This window comes from Mastigoproctus giganteus, chromosome 14 (assembly GCF_048544385.1).
Source record: "Mastigoproctus giganteus isolate SK-2022 chromosome 14, ASM4854438v1, whole genome shotgun sequence".
In the NCBI taxonomy this organism is placed as follows: domain Eukaryota; kingdom Metazoa; phylum Arthropoda; class Arachnida; order Uropygi; family Thelyphonidae; genus Mastigoproctus; species Mastigoproctus giganteus.
In genome coordinates, this window is record NC_143588.1 from 40,427,686 (window position 1) to 40,448,753 (window position 21,068).

Consider the following 21,068-nt stretch of genomic DNA (forward strand, 5'->3'; position numbering starts at 1 on the left):
GCAAAGCACAACAAAACAAGTAATGTTGAACGTGTTTGTGTGTGCAGAATTTAGTGTGGTTCATTCAAACCTACCATCTCAACGAAAATGGTTAGAAAAAACTACACAGAACTGGATACCGTAGCCAGACTTCTGTAACAAACTGCTCATAGCACCTGTCAGCATGTTTAGTGGATAAGAAACAGGCCGATGACTACTCTGCAGCCAGAATGTGATATGGTCTGACAAGTCATCCTTCACTTTTTGGAGTCGTGGATAAGTGGCAGTAGCTAAAGGAATAGTACCTTCTAGTATGCTATCATGTTCATGTTATAGGTCATGCTCAATCAGCTGTCAAGGGTTCAGGCTTAATCAACTGTCAAGGGTAAACAGCTACCTCACTGGTGTGAAGTACACAAACATCTGAATGACTGTGCACATCTTTCTGCAGCATTTCTTATCTGGAATGGGTATCTTCTAGTATGACAATGCTACACATTACACAGTCCATATTGTCAAGCAGTAGCTCAAAGATCCTTGAGGATGAAGTTGCATATCTGCTCTACCCTTTTTAATTGCCTATCATCAATCTAATAGAATGTTTGTGGGAGTTCCTGAATTTTAACTTTTCTTGTGGACGTATCTCTATATCACTGTTGAACAGTTCCAGAGCCTTGCATATTATTGCCATAATGTATCAGTGCCATCCTGTTTGTATATGGTGTCACACATCATACTGGCTATTATTATGTCTGCCACCTGTTAAATTCAGTTCATTTAGAATTAAGGCATATTTATGCTGTTGTGGTTCATGTGTTTTGGGATTGTCTTTTGCTGTTGTCAGGCAAGACTAGTGAATTTATGATAATTAGTGCTAGGGGTTCTTAAACCTGCAGTTCTTACATAAAGCCCAAGGTTGACATAATGTCTTCACTGAACTCTCTAACAAAGGTAAAAAAAAAAAAAAAAAAAACTGCTACTTTTAGAATATCATGTTTATAAACAGTGTGAGTACAGTAACATTTCTCTGTCTGTATTTAATGAGAAAAAAATTATGGAGATGGGCCATTAAATACATGTTATACAAGCTTCTAAAGTTGAGTTGTTTTGCCCACCTGGTACTAAATTAGGTTAGAAAACCAAAGGGATAGCTTGGTAATGGACATTATAACATGTTATAGCAACTGATGCAGTATAAAGTATTTTTTTTGTAGGATTCTCATTAGAATTCTCACTCATCCTTCTTTGAATTAAATTGTAGTGAACAGTATTTCTCTTTTTATCAGGAACATAAATCAACCCAATATAATGGGTCATGTTAGTACGAGTTGCAAAGATATGCAAATATAAATGTTTAAATGTTTTTTTTTTTTGGATATTTTGAATGATGTCAATGTTTCTGGCAATTTTTTGCAAAAAAGAGTAGTTTATTCTGAAAAACTGAAATAATATGTATGCTAAGTATGCTAAAGCTGTTCAAGATAAGAGCGTTGCATGTCGCATTTGGCTTGCATCCAGATCTCAGATTAATTTTCTGCCTACACCAGAGCTTGAAACAATTGTAAAGCATTTATTAATCAGCCCAAACTAGATTTTGAATGGACTAAGAGCAGAAAACTTGCTTCTTGTCCAAATGGTAGTTGAGCATTCTGGTCTCTTCCCAAAGTTATTGGCCACAGCTTTAGCCCATCTCTGCTCCCACCTGTGTTAATACCTGATGGTTCTGTTGCCATCTCAGCTAAATATAAAGCCAACCTACTGGCATCCTACTTTTCTTCTTATCCTTGTATTGATGGCACCTCCATAGCCAGGTGGAAAGGAGCAGCAGTGCATAGCACACGTTTCTTGATTAGACCGGGGTTCGAGCCCATCACCACCAAATACGGAAGATGCGGAAAGGTCAGGGAATGACCACCGCATATCCCGGAGCAATATGGCCTTAGTTGCTAATGCTCCTAAAAACCAAATAACAACAACAACAACCTTGTATTGATGACCTTGGTAAACACCTACCATTCTCACTACACTCCATTCAAATGCCTCTTGTGGCCTTTCATGAAAAGGAGGTCAGAAGAATTTTGAGCCGTCTTGATGCCAAGAAAGTGCCAGGTCCTGATGGTATTTCTCCACTTGTTCTCAAAACCTGTGCTCCTAAGCTCACTCCTGTTTTATGTCACTTTTTTTTCACTTATTCCACAGGTGTTTTTTCTTCTGCTTGGAAATTTGCTCACATCCAGCAAATTCTTAAAAAGGGTGACAAATACCTCCCATTCAATTATCATTGCATTGCACTTCTACTCTTTGTAAAGTAATGGACAAATCTATTAACTACCAACACCTAAACTATCTCTGCTGGGGGGGGACTGGACTCCAACAGGCATCCCTCTACTGACCTGGTCTGGTTCCTTGTGCCATCGACAGATGCTGGAATGCCTCTTCCTGGTGACGGGCCTTCCAGTAACTGAGAGGCCAGATGAACAACACTATATCTATATCCACAGTACATGCACTACTGACATGCTCATCTGGCCTTGGCAGATTTTGTTTCTTCACAGTGGCACTTTTTTGCAGTTTTGTGGGGGACCACTGACAGATACACACTATGTCCTGAAGCATATGTGATGATAGGTATAAAAACAGCCTTATAGAATAATGAGGGGGTTCTTTGCTTAAGACCACAGTCCCAGCGTGAGACTCAGGCAACAAGAGCAGCATAGATCCGGATTTTGGTTCGCAGGTATTTCAGATGTGGTTTGAATGGGAGGTTGGCATCGAGCATAACTCCAAGGTACTTCATTTGCGTTGACAATTTAATGGTCTTTCTATCTGTTTTTATTTGGGGTGGTCTTCCAGTGTTGAGTTTGCCTTTCAAGATTATAGAGTTAGTTTTGGTTGGAGATATTTGAAGGCTCTTTTGTCAAGCTTTGGAGACTGCAAAGGGTATGATTAGCAAGGGTCTCAAGCCCGGCCCTGGAGTCCGCAGCCACAGTGATAATAAGATCATCAGTGTATACTTGAGATTTTACCTCTCCCAGATCAATGTTGAGGAAGTCATCCAAAACAATATTCCATAATCAAGGTCCTAGGGCCGAACCCTGTGGGCAGCCGCAAAAGACATTTCCGGAGACTTTCTGATATGAAGCATTAATCATGATGGATCTATTCGAGAGATATGATTTAATGGTCTTATAAAGATTTTTAGGGATGGAAGCTCTGCAAAATCTGCCAAGGGCACTTGGCCACCAAAGAGAGTTGAAAGTCAGAGCGAAGTCGATGGCAATAATCAAGAAATACTTCTTATCAGTGTCAGCAGTGAAGAGATTCTGTAAGGCGTCAACCATGGAGGAATCGGGTCTAAACAAATATTATTTTGGTGAAGGCATGTTGGCACTTTCATAGTGCTGTAAGATTCTTTTTGGAGTAATCTTTCAAATAGTTTATTCAGGATAGAAGAAGTGCGATTGGGCAGTAGGATTCTGGTAACTCTGGAGGTTTGGTGGGGTTCTTAAAGATGAGTTTCAAGTTGGCTGTTTTCCAATCGCTTGAGAATTTTCCAGTTTGCAAACAGCAGTAAGGAGATTTAAAATGATTTCTGGGGTGTACTCGATAGTCTTTTTGACTATTTCAGGCTCTAACAGGTCTGGTCCTTGGTCATTTTCTGTTCCTGATCAGAGCAGTTGCAGCATGGAGCTCATCAATACTAAACAGGGGCTCCAGGTTATACATGTCATAGTAGTGGTGATTCTCATGGCATAGCTGGAGTTGTTCCGCAGTAGAAGGCACGTTGACTTTTGGAACATCACATCCAGGATGTTACCAATAGATTGTTCCCAGGAGGTAGTCATTGTGTCCTGTGGAGGATCTTAGTAGAAGTAACAATCTCTCCCTGGGGAGTTTGTTGGCAGTGACTTTATAACACCACTCCCCAGGAGTCAATGTTCCCTGTTGCAGATACCAGTTCCTCCCAGGATTGCCACTTACACTTCCTGATTATTGCTGTATACATGTTCCTGGCTTCCCTGTATAGTTCGAGCCCGTCACCACCAAATATGGAGGATGCGGAAAGGTCAGGGAATGACCACCGCATATCCCGGAACAACATGGCCTTAGTTGCTAATGCTCCTAAAAGAAAAAACAAACAAACAAAAAAAAAAATCCTGTATAGTTGCCGGAGGGCTTCAACTTCAGGGGCAAGCCAAGATTGTCTCTCCTGCTGCTAAGGCACCTCCGTAGCCAGGTGGGTAGGTACAGCAGTGCGTAGCACATGCTTCTTGATTAGATCGGGGTTCGAGCCCGTGACCACCAAATACAGAGGATGCGGAAAGGTCAGGGAATGACCACCTCATATCCCCAGAGCAATATGGCCTTAGTTGCTAATGCTCCTAAAAACCAAACAACAACAACTCTCCAGCTGGAAGGCATTTCACCTCCCTACAAAGTCATTGAAGGTCCTGGTGCCACCAGGGAATGGCACCAGGAGCAGGGTTCTTCTTCTTGCTTATTGCCTTGTCACATGCACTAGTAATTATCCTTATTATTTCCTACTGGAGTGCATTTGACTGTTGCTGTTGGTTTTGCTCTATTGTCATCTGTCTTGTGGAGGTGGTCAGCTAGGACTTAAAGAGCTCCCAGTTGGCTTTGCTTATTGCATATCTGTTAAAATTTCATTTAGGAGCTGGAAATCTGACAAGGGTTCTGGAGAGCTGATATGTGATGACCCTATAGTCCACAAGTCCTGAATTGTCCATCTGGTGATACTACCCCACAATATTTCTAGTGGCAAAGTTAATGTCAAATGGTTGCCTCCCACATTATATTGCAGAAGGTTGGTAGATTGTTCCGTTGATTTAACACTGCAAAGGAGAGTTGGACAGGAACTCCTCAAGCTGCTAACCGTTTCTTGTACCCTGTCTGTCCAGAGGAGTGCTATGCCAGACTAGTAATCTGCATTTGACATCAGCACCAATGATAATTTTGTTTGGAAGGGTTTGCAAGACATTCTCATGGTACCTAGTGGCAAAAGTAATGTTCTCCCTTGGCCTGCAGTACAAAGATATAACATAGAAGGTTCCCACTGAGCTAATAACGTGGGCACACACTGCTCAGGCTGTGCATAAGTGGGAGATTATGGTGACAGTTATTCCGTGGTTTTGCACTGCAATTGCGGCCCATGCAATTGAATTATTTTGTAAGTCAGTGGATATCCTCTGACCTGTCTCATGTGAGTATGCAGTTCTTGGAGGATTATTATATCTGAAATTTCTTCATCTACTTTTATTTGGATTTGGTCAGCCACTGCACATTAATTTGGAAGAATTTGGTCATTGAAATATTATGTCTTTTAGGGCATGCTGCCGTAGTCAATCTTTAATTGGTGATAACTCTTGGCCTTTATGTACACAGCATTTGTTATCCCAGATGTAGTGGGCACAATCCATTTTTAAGGATTTACAGTTTGCACAGACAGGCTCCTGGGTTTTGTTTGGGCATGACTTAAAATCGGGCCCCTTTCCTGAACAGTGACTACAGGTTGCAACAGCCTAGGAACAGATGTGCAACATGTGGCCAAATTTACAACATTTGTAGCACTTGGGCACAGCCGCATGCTCGCAGAAGTGGTGGCTGCCACAATTCACATAGATCCTTGTTTGTTTGTTTTGTTGTTTAGTTTTTAGGAGCATTAGCAACTAAGGCCATATTGCCCCCGGGATATGTGGTGGTCATTCCCTGACCTTTTCTGCATCCTCCGTATTTGGTGGTCATGGACTCAAACCCCGGTCTAATGAAGAAGTGTGTGCTTCTTGATTAGAAGAAGCACATGCTTCTTCTAATCAAGATTCACTGCTGCTCCTGCCTATCTGGCTACGGAGGCGCCTTCCTTGTTTGTGAACTTAGTACTTGCCATGCAGTTGGCTCCAACTCAACAGTTCAATTTGTGTTGTTGCCAGTTTTGGACTTTGTTGGGAACATTGAGTAGACCAATTTTTGTTTGTCATGGTCTGGGAGATTACACTGATATTTCATCTAAAGATTGGTCAGGGGTAGAATCTCTATCCAAATCAAATATAATTATTGAGGGCCCCTTCTTTTTTGGGTACTCTGCAGACAGGTGGGGATTTTTGGATTTGTCTTGATGATGTTCCCTCGTCTCAGTTTCTATTACTACACCTACATTATGCATCTTGTGAATGGCTTTAATCCTTGTTGTTTTAAAGTTTTCTTGCAGGTTTGTCGTGATTTTATTCTTTATTTCCTCACTTGATTGTTGAGCATTTGCATTCAGCAGGTGAAGGACGAGGTGCAGCTGTTTGATTAACGTTTTCTTCCTAGGTTGAGCTTTTTTGCTAGGCATATACTCTGTTTGGTTATCCTCAGTGCATAAGCATAGCAATGGGTGCACTGTGGCATTTGATTTTCCCATTCTTCATGAATGGCTTCCAACTTCGCCATCACTTTTTCATTCTCAACATAAGTTTTAAGGAGAATGTACTCCATCTTGCTCCATATTTGCATTATATCTCCCTGAAGGGCGGCGGTAATGTGGTTACTTGATTCTTCCATCACGTGTTACAGATTCAACTGCAGGGCCTGGACTTGTGCCGTTAGAGCCCTTGGACAGCATTGTTTGGTTGGGAATAGTTGCTGGTTCAGGAGGCTGTGTAGCTTGGGACATCATTTCATTGCTTTGAGATGTTGGATCACTAGATTGGTGACACTTCATATACATGGACTGTCGTGTCATGTTTGTGAACATCAGGATTAAATTTCATGTGTTCGTTCCTAATTCCCTTTGAACACAACAACAAAATACTAATCTCAATGTCATTTCCTATCTCAATTTTAACTGAAGAAATTTTATTTTCCTCAGTCAAATCCATATCACTCTGAACATTTCTCTTAACTTTACTTAATTCCTTATCTCAGTCATTCTCAGGAGTATTAATCTTGACTTTTCTCCTACTGCAGGCGCCTCCATAGCCAGGTGGTAAGGAGCAGCAGTGCGTAGCACACGCTTCTTGATTAGACCAGGGTTCGAGCCCATCACCACCAAATACGAAGGATGCGGAAAGGTCAGGGAATGACCACTGCATATCCTGGAGCAATATGGCCTTAGTTGCTAATGCTCCTAAAAACCAAATAACAAACTCCTACTGCTTCTTCTTAAAACAGGAGACCTACTGCACGATGAACACAGTGATCTAACTGAACTTTCTTCCCCACCATAGCACTTCCACCTTGGATGGCATGTTTTGATGGGATATTCACACAATCTATGTGGTCAAAAGTGCAGTACCCTCATCATTCCTATCAATCTCACTATCCAATTCTGCCAACGTGACAGCGTTACCCGAGAGAACCTCTTTCCATTCCATCATTTACTCACGTGCGCCTCCAGAGACAGAAGCCTCCGAAGATTCTCTGCTTACACCCATTGATAATTTACCTTGTGATATACATTGATCCCAAAATTTTTTGATTCTTTATGTGTGAAAATTTCCGACTTAGTGGTCTCTCTACCAACAGTGAGATTAGATTGCTTATTTTCAAAATTCGCAAAATTCGTAAAATGTGTGGTGTGGAATTGGAAGAAGTAAACATCTTCCAATTCCACACCACACATTTCATCACATGTGAGACCACCCCTGTGTGAATCTGACTCCATTTGACAAACCTTTCCCCCCTATCTCCCCCCCTTTTAATATTATATTATATCACCATAGGAAGTTCCGAAAGAAGGCACAGAAATAATATAGATGCCGCTCCACAAACAGAATAACCATAAAGGGCACTACTAGCCTTCTTCCTCCATTAACAATAGCTGTATAGGCCTTTACTATTTAAAACTCAAAAAGTCTTTAAAATTTTATATCTTTTCCGATAAGAAGATATTTTTCCAAAAATTAGATACAACTAATCATCATACTAATCAGACGTGCCGTCGCCGAGTGGTCAAGAGCGGGAGTGCAGTAGCACATGCTCTTTGAGTAGACCGGGGTTCAAGCCCCTGACTGCTGAATATGGTCGATCTGCCAACCCGCACTGGACCAGCGTGGCAGATTATGGTCCATTTCCCACAGCATGAATTGTTAAGGAGGCTTCCATCCTGCAGTGGGTTGATAATGGCTGCACTTTACCTTTTTTTTTTTAATCATACCCCTCCACCTAATTAAAGTCCCCTGCATCTCTGACTTGCAGAATTTAAAAAGGCTCTTCATATTTTCATATGCTCATTGAAGTAGTACTAATTGACATCTAACATTCTCTCCTTAGTGATTTTTAATTTTAAAAAAATCGTCCGGTCTGTTCTGAAAATGCTTGATGTGAGGACTTACATATATGCATTCATCCATCCAAGGATCCCCTTCTTCCACTAGCACAAGAAATCTTTACAGAACTTCCCTTGCTGCTCATCTATTTATGAGAACAGTTCTCTGGAGCAGAGTATCATGGTGCTCTTTTGCCTGCTACCCAGAGTCCAAACGTTTTCTTATTTTTCAATTACGTTTTCCATTTTCCTTCAAGACACATGCGCTTATCAGATACATCTTCCTCACTCATTTCTACTCTTTCCTTTCCCTCTGCTCTACATTTTTTTGTCCCTTCTCTCTACATTTTTTGATTCCCTCTTTTGCATGCCTTATATATTTCCCTCTTATTTACATGTCACCGCCTATCAATCCTAACTTGACCCAATCACTATGTTATTTCTTAAACTTACCCTTCCTATACATCACTAATTCACAACTTTGTTTTTCCCTTACAATGGAAACCTCTCATCTTCTACCTTTAGACCCCCCTGTGAACCCTACTTTTAAACTACCCCGAGCCAACACCCTTCCAAAAATACTAAATGCCATGTCCTCAATTGGTGGTATGATAGAGAGATTAAATTAATGTCAACTACTTTCTTGAGCATCTTTTAAATTTACCTACGCATAGCCCTTTCTACTTGCTACTTTTTTCCATTGTTTCAATACTTTTAATTTTTGACTTTTTCCACACCCTACCATATCATTGTTTACATATATTCTTTATATGCCATACCAACAGCCCACTCCGACAAATGAAATATTTCTGAAATGCTGTTTTCTTTGTCCATTAATTGCCTTTTTTCCACATGCTATTCTTACTCAGAAAAATAGATATTTGTAAGACTTAGTGTCTTACAGGTGTTTTTACAAATACTGATAAAAATAAAGAATACTCTTCTGCAATCCCTTTTCAGTGATACTGTGATTATTCTGAAGGGATTGTTGAAGAAGCTAAAGCTGGCAGATACTGAAGGAACTGGAAAATGAGTGCATCAGACCATTGGGATTGTTTTTGTTCATCAGTGGATCCAAGAATAATCTCCTTAGACTGGAGAAATACCATCATCTCTTCATTGAGGGAATGAACAAGTACAAATATGTAAGCTTGTGAGTGATGCAGTAAGAAAAATTAGGAAATCAAAAAATTATGGAATCATGCTGAGAGAAATAGAACCTTAAAGAGGTTACAGCATGGATTTGTAAAAAGAATTTTATGCTTGTCTAATCTGATAAAAACTACTGTGACTTTATTAACAAGCAGCCAGATGCAATAAACAATTTCAGTAAAATATTTTATCTCCCATGAACAATTATTATTCAAAGTGGAACAAATTGGGATTACATGCAAGATCTCTACTTGGCTCAAGGGAAAGTTGGAAGGCAGGAATGAGAGTAGTTATAAATTTTTCTGAGTTACAAGTAGATCCCTCAAACATTATTGCAGGGGGCATCTCTGGTTTCTAACTTTCTGAAATATTAGTAGTCATTATGACTAATTTTGGTGGGAAATACTTAAGTCACAAATAAGATTTTTCTTAGTATTAGCCATATGGTGAAAAGGAAGCTGCAGGCTTTTACTACACTGGCCTTAAATGGACTGAGTAAGCTCAGTGCTGATGGCCTTCTTTCTCTTGCTTAGACTACACATAGGAGGGGGAATAAATTTTAATTGGGGAAGGATTGTTGCAAGGTAGATGTGCAGAAGTCTGCCTTAGCCAATGAGTGGCTGATTGTTGGAACAAACTTCCATCTGTTTTTGTGGAAATGGGTAGTTTGAATAAATTGAAAGTAGAACTAGACAAATTATTTATTTAAAAAAAAATTTTTTTTTTTTTTGGCTGATGCTTGATAAGCTTGCTTTCCTGCATCATTTACCACTACTAATACTACATCAGCCAAAAAAATTTTAGGTGAAAACCAGTCTGATTGAGGCATTTAAAACCTTGAAAAGAGTTGAATAGATTTCATTGGGACATGTCTCGTTCTAGTAGGATGATGCAACCAAGGGGACATGGATTCAGATTAAAAAAGAATTTTCCTGCATTCAGTCTTTATTAGACTGAATGCAGGAAAATTTTTGTTCAGTAAAAAAAAAAAAAAAAGTAATCCACTGTTGGAAGAAATTGCTATATAACCCTGTGGTCTCGTAGATGTAGATTTAATGTAGATTTAAAGGATTCATAATATTTGAATAGGTAGATAAAATATAAAACTAGGTTGACATTTTATTTTTCATTAAAATTTTTTTTGCAGCAGCAGTTTTTACATAAAGTTTGCTTTGATGCATTTTTATGCCATTTCAATACTAATTAAATCTAATTGTTTTTAAATATGTAATCATTTTCCTCAAGAAATTTAAAATTGAGTAATAAACCCTGTGCCTTGTCACCTGAAGGAGTTTAAAAGTTACTATTTGTATGTAACTAAGGGTCAGTTTATTCTTAAGAACATCTGAAAAAACAATGCATGTCTAGCTTTTATCTTCCCAAAAACTGCTTGTGATATTTTGTGAAGTAAGTGTGTATACTGACATTATTACTCATAGTACTACTAGTAGCAAATGATGCACGGAAGCAAGCTTATATAGCATCAACTAAAAAAAAAAAAAGTTCCTTACCCACCTCATTTTTCAATCTCCTATAATAATTTATTTATTTCTTCTTTATATATATTCCAGCTAGCCACTTCTACAATACCAGATACTTCAGTTACATACAAATAGGAACTTTTAAACTTTTTAAAGGAAAGAGTTTAAAAGTTCCTGTTTAGTAAAGGCACGGGGCATTATTATTCAATTTAAAATTGCTTGTGGTGAAAATGATTACATACTTCAAAAACAAAAACAATGCCACTGACTTTTAGTTTACTCAGTCCATTCAAATCCTTAAACAGGTCTCTTTGCAAGTGCCTCGTTTCCAAGCACTGCAATTTGCAGAACTGGAGTCTTTCTTATTAAGAGTTTTTGTGCCTCTCATTAATCTTGTGCTCTTCTCTGCACCTGTTCCAAAAGGTCCACATCCTTCCTAAAATCAAATATTCAGACCTCCATGCAGTACAGCATGTGCCCCAACCATTGACTCATACAGCAGAATAATTATCTCCTTATCCCACCTGAAAAAATTCCTATATATCAGTGACAAATTCCCATAACCTGTTCTAACAGCCCTTTATTAGTGGTACCACCCAGTTGCTATGATATTCTGGGATTACTGCTGTCCATAACAGCACCTTTCATTTATTGATGTTAACCCTCGGTTGCCACTTTTTTCAGCCAATCTGCATAATTTTTTTACTTCTAGTATGCCTCAGTTCCTGTCATTAATCACACTGCTGACCTTTGTGTCATCTGCAAACTTAGACAACAAGCTTAGCAAAACTTTATCAATATCATTAATAAATATTCAAACAAGTAAGGGCCCAGCACTGAATCCTAAGAGACTCCACTAGCAGCATCAGTCTATGAAGAGCAGTGCTCAATTATTAGCATTAGCATTAGTAGAGGCATATGATGCAAGAAAGCAAGCTTATTCAGCATCAGCCAAAAAAAAAAAAAAAAAACCCCACTCCCATTTCACCCCTCTGTTCGTTCGAAATACCTGTCCAGTTGAGCTTTAAATTTGTTTAGGCTATCAACTTCTACAACAAGTGATGGAAGTCGGTTCCACCAACCAACCACCCGCTGGCCAAAGGTAAATTTCCGCACATCTATCCGACATCCGTCCTTCCTCAATTTGAATTTATGCCCTCTGAGGTGATTATTCTGAGCAAGATGAAGAATCCCATTGGCATTGAGCATGCTCAAACCATTCAAAGCCTTATACACCTCTATCAGATCATCTCGCCGGTGCCTAGTCTCCAGACTCTGTAATTTGCGAAACTTAAGCCTTTCTTCGTAAGAGCAACCCTTTGTTCCATTCACTAATCTTGTTGCCCTTCTCTGTACCCATTCCAGCAGTTCTACATCCTTCTTGAAATGAGGCCTCCAGACCTGTATACAGTACTCAAGATGTGGCCTAACCATTGCCTTATACAAGGGAATAATCACCTCCTTATCCCTGCTAGAAAAATTCCTGTATATCATTGACAAGACACCATGAGCTACTCTTGCAGCTCGTCTGCACTGCTCAGAGAACTTCATATCTGCCTGCACAATTACCCCCAGGTCCTTTTCATTCTCCACCACTGTCAGTGTAGTACCGCAGAGCTGATACGTTGCTCTGGGGTTACTGTTTCCCATATGTAGTACTTTACATTTGTCAATGTTAAACTTCATTTGCCACCTCTCAGCCCATCTGTTCAACCTTTCCAGATCCTGTTGCAGCAGCATAGCGTCAATAGTGTCCTTAACGACCCTGCCAACCTTTGTATCATCTGCAAACTTGGACATTAAACTTGATATCCCATCATCAGTATCATTCATAAACACCGAAAACAACAACGGACCCAACACTGAACCTTGAGGAACTCCACTAATAACATTAGTCCACGTTGAGCAGTGTCCATTGATTACCACTCTCTGTCTTCTGCCACTCAACCAACCCCTTATCCATAGCAGCAATTTGCCTCCAATGCCACACTGCTCCAATTTGTGCAGCAGTCTTCCATGTGCAACAGTATCAAAAGCCTTTCTAAGATCCAAATATATAATATCAAAGTTATTCCCTGAATCCAGTTCTTTTGTGACTACATCATAGTATCCAATCAAATTGGTCAGTCAAGACCTGCCCTTAACAAAACCATGCTGCGTCTGAGCTATAACTGAATTCTTGTATAGATGATCCTGCAGTGCTTCTTTAACCAGTGCCTCCATTAATTTACCTGGAACAGAAGTTAAACTAACAGGTCTATAATTACTTGTGTCAGCCTTTGATCCTCCTTTGTGAATTGGGGTTACATTCGCACATCTCCAGTCTATGGGTACCTCCCCTGAGTCCAAAGAAGCTCTCATAATTATGGCTAGGGGTTTGCATACTTCCTTTGCTGCCTCCTTTAATATAACTGGATAGATCCCATCCACCCCAGGTGCCTTTTTTATGTTTATCCTCAACAATCTCTCCTCCACTTTCCTCTCAGTTATTACAAAATCATCCAGCTCGCTGCCAATGTTTACTTTACCTACATCATTCTCCTTCCTGAATAACTCCTCATGCGTGAATTTAGATGCAAAATACTCGTTTAGATTGTTAGCCACCTGAGCAGGATCCTCAACTGTTGAGCCATCAATATCCAGTGGACCAATCTGATTCATCCCTTTCCTTCTCGAGTTCAAATATGTAAAGAACTCTTTTCTGTTTTTCTTTGCATCCTTTGCCAAGGATTTTTCGTAGTCTGCCTTTGCCTGCCTAATCTCCTTTGTGACTTGGTTACAGACCAACTTATATCTATCATAGGCTTCCATGTCACCCATTAATTTGTATGTATCCCATGCATTTTTCTTCTCTGCCACATGTCTCATTAATTCATCTGACAACCATTTAGGCCTAAACCTTGAACAATATTTCTTAGTTGGTATGTAAAGCCTGGGTAGCCTCCAAGATTAGTTCCTTGAATGCTTCCCATTTTGAGTTTGCTGTTGGTAACATCATCAGTTGGTCTCACTGTATAGAATTTAAATACTGTCTCAGACCATCATAGTCGCCTTTACGAAAACAAAAGCCCTTCCCTTTACCTCTGATGGTAGTTACCTCCTTGAGTAAATCCCACTTCAACACACTGTGATCACTGCCACCTAGTGGTTCATTTATCTGCAGATTCTTAATGCATGAAGAATCACTACTGATAATCAGATCAAGAGTATTGCTCCCTCTTGTTGCCTCACGAACATGCTGATGTAGAAAACAATCATCCAATAAATCCACAAAAGCCTTGCTAGTATGCGAGTGACCAACCCACAAATTTCAGTCAGTATCTGGGAAATTAAAATCCCCCATTATAAGACTCTCTGATTTACTGGCCCACTCTATTTCCCTGTACAATATCTTATTATGCTCATCAGAGTCATTAGGCCTATAGCACACTCCTACTCTCAATTTTAATTTCCCTATGCTTATGTCACACCAAACTGACTCGACACTGCTCTGTCCATCGATGTCGACTGGCTTCACTTCCTTGGACTTTATGTGTTTCTTAATTAATAGCATAACTCCTCCTCCCCTCCTGTCCTGTCTATCCTTTCTATACACATTGTATTCCCCAAATTCCAGTTCCGCATTACTTATATCTGTGTGACACCACGTCTCTGATATCCCAACAATATCTGCCTTTGATGTTTTGAGCAATACCTCAAATTCATGAAATTTATTTACCAAACTCCTAGCATTGGTCTACACGCAGGTATACATGCACCTGTTTCTATTCTTAGCTACCCTAACACAACCCATGTGTTTACTTGTACCGCAATGACTACCAGCAGTCTCTGAAATATCCTGCATCTTGTTTTCCAGGCTTCTGCTCATTTCAATAGAAGCAGTGCAAGAATCACTTCCACCTCTGCCAGTGGCTACTGTTAATCTATTAGTCCTTGTATCCCCCCCAACTAGCAGTTTTCTGACCCACCTAACACTGCCTAGACAGCATCAGCAAAAATTCTTGCACCCTTTCTATTTAAGTGTATCCCATCCCTGTAGAAGCAATCTCTCCTGTTAACAAGTACAGTCCAGGCTGAAAAAAATTCTACCCCTTGAGCCTTGCACAATCCCTCCAGGGCCGAATTGATCGACAAGGCTCTCATCATATACTCCCTCCTATCGTGTCTGGGCAGAATTGCAGACACTTTCAAGTTCAACCCTAATTCATGGCTTTTTTTCAACAGTGACCTGTACTTGCTAAGTAATTCCGCCGGTCTCCTACTCTTAATATCATTAGTGCCAACGTGTACAACTATATCACCTTTTGTGCCCTTAAAAGATGATATCCGCTCTACAACATCATCAACCTTTGCCCCTGGCAGACATACCCTGGTCCTATTCCACCTATCCTTTTTACAAAGCATGTTCCCCGTTTCCCTGACAATAGAGTCACCAACAACTACTAGTTCCTGTGGGACCAGCGCATTCTGCCTAGGGGGCTGCCTCTGTGTTGCCTGATGACCAAGTGCAAGCTCTGGCGTTGATGTGGGCAGCTGAGAGCTTGATGGGCCCCTCAATTGATTTCCTTCGAGGGCATCCACCCTGTCCTTCAAGCTCTCATAAAGGCCCATAAGAACACTGAGTTGGCGCCTGATTTCCTTGCACTCCTTACGTCGTGCACACACAAAGACATCCCCCTTGGCAGTATCATGTCCCGTACCCGACTGCTCCGCAAACATCATGCAAACAGTGCATTTTAAAAGACTGTGATTCAGAGGGCACCTGCCCCCCCTCAGTTCTCCCCTGAACCACAGCACTCCCATTAGCTTGAGCCTTTTGCTTTGCTGCTCTGGTCAGAGTCATGATTCCGATTTAATTCAATAAAATTCAAAACAAAAATTAAATCCTTAAGTTATATCCCAAAACAGTTATGTTATATATATTTTTTTTCGGTATCTAGTGTTTTCTACGAGTTCCCTTTATACAACTTCCATATCACGTGTACCACTATAGTTATGTATTAATTATTTGTTACGATTAAGTCATTATATATATATATAGAGTTAAAAATACAATTTAATTGACAATAAAGTTTATCAAGATTAATAGATTTACTGATTAATTGACAATATTATATTATGCACTATACTACACTAAGCTTATGCTATCGTGTAAAAATGGCGGGAATTCACGAACGGTATTTCTACGGACTCGTAAGTATTGATTAGCTTCCAAATCTCGCTATCTCAATTTAGAATAAACTAAGGATCCTAACTAGGTCTATAATCTACTTATAGAAGATAATTTGATATAACAATTGGTTAATAAATCGACTAAATTTGGTTTAAAAAAAAAAAAAAAAAAAAAAAAGACCTCTCGTTCAATTTGTGACACGTGGATTTGATACCGTTACCGATACTAAGTAATATCTACAAAATCTCTGTCTAAGTTAAACTTTAAACTAAGTATCGTAACTAGGAATATAAAGCTACTCTAGAAAATAAGTTAATATGACAATTTAAACTAATAAAGTAGAAAATAAATCAGGAAAAACTTCTCTGTTTCAAGAATTTTAAGGAGCAACGGCTGCACCCACTCAACCATTCCTTGATCCATAGCAGAAATTTGTCCCTAATGCCACACAATGCTATACAAATATCCAATTTGTATAGCAGTGCCAAAAGCTTTACTGGAATTTAAGTACTGCATATGATGTAATCATTTTTTGCACCAGGTCATTTACTGCATCATAGTAGTCAATCAGATAGGTCAGAACAAAATCGTCCCCTAACAAATCCATGTGATTGCTGTATAACTGCATTCTTTCTAAATGGTCTGCTACAGTACTTCTTTAACTGCCAATTCTATTATTTTTCTCAGAATAATCAGAATAGAAGTCAGATTTACAGATTTGTAATTATTCACTTCACTCTTTGATTCCTGCTGCCTTCCTTTGTGAAGAGGAGAGACATTTGCAGTTGTCCAAAACTATAGGGTCCAAGTTATAACTTGGTGCACTTCTGGTATTGCCATCCCCAAAAACTTCTTCACATGTAAATGTAGATGCAGAAATTTATTCATTTTGTCAGCAACCTGAGCGGGCTCATCAACAGTTATGCTATTCATATCTAGTGGACCAATGTGATTCTTCCCTTTCCTTCTAGTGTTAACATAATCAAAGAATTCTTTGCTATTTTTCTTTGCATTCTTAGCCAAAGATTTCTAATAATCTGCCTTAGCTTCTCTTAGTTGGTGTAAAAAACTTAGTAGCTTTAATGATTACTTCCTTTAATGCTTCCCATTTACCATCACGGTCGCTTAGTGGTACGTTTATCTGGAGATTCTTAATGCACAAAGAGTCATTGTTGGTAACCAGATCAAGAGTATTACTTTCTCTTTTTCCTGTCTGACATGCTGCCGTAGAAAGCAGTAATCCAGTCAATCCAGATAATTTCTGCTACTGTGTGAATGACCAACCCGCAAATTTCAGGTCAGTATCTGGAAAGTTAAAATTCCTCATTCTAATTTACTGGCTAATTCTCTTTGTCTTTGTAGTTATTCCTTATACCCATAATAGTCATTTAGCCTAAAGCCAACTCCTACTCTCATTGTAGTTTTCTCAGTGTGGATATCACGCCAAACTGATTCGACATTGTGCTGGCCACCCAGCTGGACATCCTTATATCTGAGTGGCACCATGTCACTGGTAACCCTACATTGTCAGCATTTGATACCTAACTAGTACTTCAGATTTATCATATTTGTATACCATACTCCTAACATTAGTATACAAGCAAGTATACGTCCACCTGTTTTTGCTCTTAATAACTCTAACACAGCATATTTATTTGATTGTTCCATATGGAATCCTAGCAGGCAGGCATTGCGATTTCCTACACCTTGCTTTCTGGGCTGCTATATATTCCAGTAGAAGCAATCCAGCTTGCCTCTGCTGTTAATATAATTAGTCTGTGTATCCCTTTCCCCCTACCCCGATTACAGTTTTCCAACCCACTTAATAGTGCCTCAATAAAATCAGCAGATATTCCATTTAAGTGTATTTCATACCTGTAAATATTGTTTTTAAATAAAAAAGATCTCCTACTGTTAATATCATTAATACAACAATATCACCTTTTGTGCATTAAAAGATGATAGCTACTCTATTTATTTATGATTATTTATGATAATATTGATAATTTTAAATGTTCCTATGTTTTCATTGAATTTTCATTTAATGCACTTTATGATATTTAATAGGAGAGAGTAATTCATCTTTAATGAGTGAAATTGAAAGAACTGGTCCGGATCTGCCCATCCTTCAGGTTAAAACTCCTGAGGTTAAACTAACAGACTCTTCATACAACGAACAAAAATATACTTCAGAAGGAGAGTTAGGTAATGTTTTGAGTAATTTTCAAAATTACAACACACAAATAGTTTTATATAAACAACAGTTTAAAGATTTTTTTTTATTCATAAGCCCCAATGAGTATTGCATTGGTTAATAATCATTGTAAAGTTGATTTGTGTTATATTAAGTAATATTCATCAATGTATAATTAATCTGTTTTATTTCTATGAAAAAATTATATATTGATTTCCTTGGTGTTTGTTCAGCAACAAAGGAAATAAACTGTCATTGTAGCCAACAGTGAAATATAATGTTTTGTATATTAACAATGATATTGATGAAGGTATATCAAGCTTAATCTCAAAGTTTGCAGATGATACAAAGGTTGGCAGGGTTGTTAATAACACTAATGATAGTATGCTGTTGCAACAAGATCTGGAAAAGTTGGGCAGATGGGCTGAGAAGTGGCCCATCTGCCCAACTACTAAAGTTTAACATTGACAAGTGCAAAGTATTGCATATGGGTAGCAGTAACCCCAGAGTAATGTACCAACAGGGTAGTGGAGAATGAAAGAGACCTGGGGGTAATTGTGCAGTCAGATATGAAGTTTTCTGAGCATTCAGACAGGCTTCTAGAGTAGTTCATGGGATTTTGCCAATGATATACAGAAATTTTGTGAGCAGGGATAAGGAGGGTGATTATTCCCTTGTATAAGGCAATGGCCATGCCACACCTTGAGTACTGAGTACAGTACTTGAGTACAGGTCTGGAAGCCTCATTTTAGGAAGGATGTAGAGTTGCTAGAATGAATACAAAGAAGGGCAACAAGACTCGTGAGAGGAACAAAGGGGTCCTATTACCAAGAAAGGCTAAGTTCTACAAGTTGCAGCATCTGGAGACTAGGCACCTGCGAGGTGATCTGAGTGAGGTGTATAAAGCCTTGAATGGTTTGAGCAGGCTCAATGTTGATAGGATTCTTCCACTTGCTCACATTACAAATCTGAGGGGGCATAGATTCAAATTGAGGAAAGACAGTTGCAGAATAGATGTGTGGAATTTTGCCTTTAGCCAGCGGATAGTTGATTGCTGGAATGGACTTCCATCTGTTGTTGTGGAAATTGATGGCTTAAATAAATTTAAGGCTAACTTAATTTAAGACAAACATTTTTAATGAATGGATGAGTGAAAAATAAAGGGTTTTTTTTTTTTTTTGGCTGATGCTGTATATGCTTGCTTTCTTGCATCATATGCCTCTAGTAATGCTAATCAGTTTGCTTTCTTGATAACATTTACATCTATAAAGTTTAAAATGCTTTCACCACCTAAATACTGTTGTTCTACTCATTGCTTCTGTAGACTTTCTTTACATCTCTAACATCTCTTGGCTGCTTTTCCTTAGGCTCGCATAAAATCCTTTTGCTCATCTTTGTCTTAAAATATACAAAATATTTTTCACAGATGCAATTGAAAAGTAGGTTTCATAAAGCAGCTGTGAAACACATGCGCATAATAATGAATTTTGTACTAATAATACTATAATGCTGTGACATGTTGCATATGCATTATCAATCAAGATCATTATAGGTTAGCACTGTTACCAGTCTAATCACATTGATAAACAAAAGAATACTTTTTTTTGTCACATATATTGAAGTATTTGAATTTGAAAGTGTATTTTATGCTGATTTCAAATATTAAATCAGTTTTTGCCTAACATCCACAATTTTAAAGTGATTTCAGTTTTATAAACATTAAAATAGGTGACACTAGTATATGAGCCACTCAGAAGCCAAACTGATGAACTCTATGAAATAAAAAGTAAAGAAAATTGATGAAGTTATAAATATTGTTTTTTAAAATTTAGCTTGAAATATACACACCAAAAATATTATACAGTGTGTTATTTAAGATATAGGTTTTATATTACAAGATATAAAATTCATAAAAATAAATATATCAAAAAAATTTGTTCATATTTTTACAAATTTTCTATAAACTTATGGAGTTAATTGATTTGGAAACTGAAAATATGGAAATTGCAGAAAAAATAAATACGACAAAAGTCATTATAATGTTATTTATTATGAAACTTTCAACAGAGAACTGATGTAAGAACTGTTTTATTATTATTATTGTTTTTATCATATTATTATCGACATAAATAATATCTGCAATGTCAGTTGCATCCAATGTACCAGTGCCTTGATTTGTTTTTAAATTTTTGTAATAGTCATATTTAATGGGAGGAATGTATTTCAATAGGTCCATCATTTCTTTTCTTTTGTTACCTGAAGGATATCTACCAGAAGGATATAACAAAGGCTGGTCTGTTTTTCAGTTTTGATGGTCTACCTTGGGGGTTTTATAATATTTATTGAATCAAACTCTATATCTTCATTAAACTTGCATTTGAATTGTATATTTGTGGTTTCAACCTCTCTAATTTAATCCATTGCATATTGAGCCAGTTGACTGATAAACCCATAATTGTTTTCTTTCTGTTAGTGATGGAATCTTCTAATGGTTTTGTGGAAAGAAAGTCCTGATGAGTCATCTCAACCACATCAAACAGTTTTTTCTTCTTACATGTTCTGATGATTTTGTACCAATCAGCTGGAGAATAAACATTTTGATTCTTCTTTACATGTGATTTGATAATGGCAAAAACTGAATCATTAGGCAAATAACTATGTCCACTTGCCAAAAATTTCATTTCAATTGATTCAGCTTTCAATTTAATAAACTTAGAACAGTTTTAATATTTCCATTTTGTCCGGTGCACGAATCTTAGTACATTAATATTTTTTTTATGATTCTTAGCATAAGTTTTTATATACTTAATTAAGCATGTGAAA

The 21,068-nt window shown here is 38.2% G+C and overlaps 1 protein-coding gene across 1 annotated transcript in view; it reads left to right on the plus strand.

Annotated features, from left to right (window-relative positions):
- Window positions 1-21,068, plus strand: part of LOC150075078 (uncharacterized) — a 275,156-nt gene that overhangs the window by 146,071 nt on the left and 108,017 nt on the right. Inside the window, exon 10 of the mRNA XM_090389084.1 lies at window positions 18,119-18,256. Coding sequence (XP_090245210.1) covers window positions 18,119-18,256 — 138 coding nt within the window. The remainder of the gene's footprint in view (window positions 1-18,118; window positions 18,257-21,068) is intronic.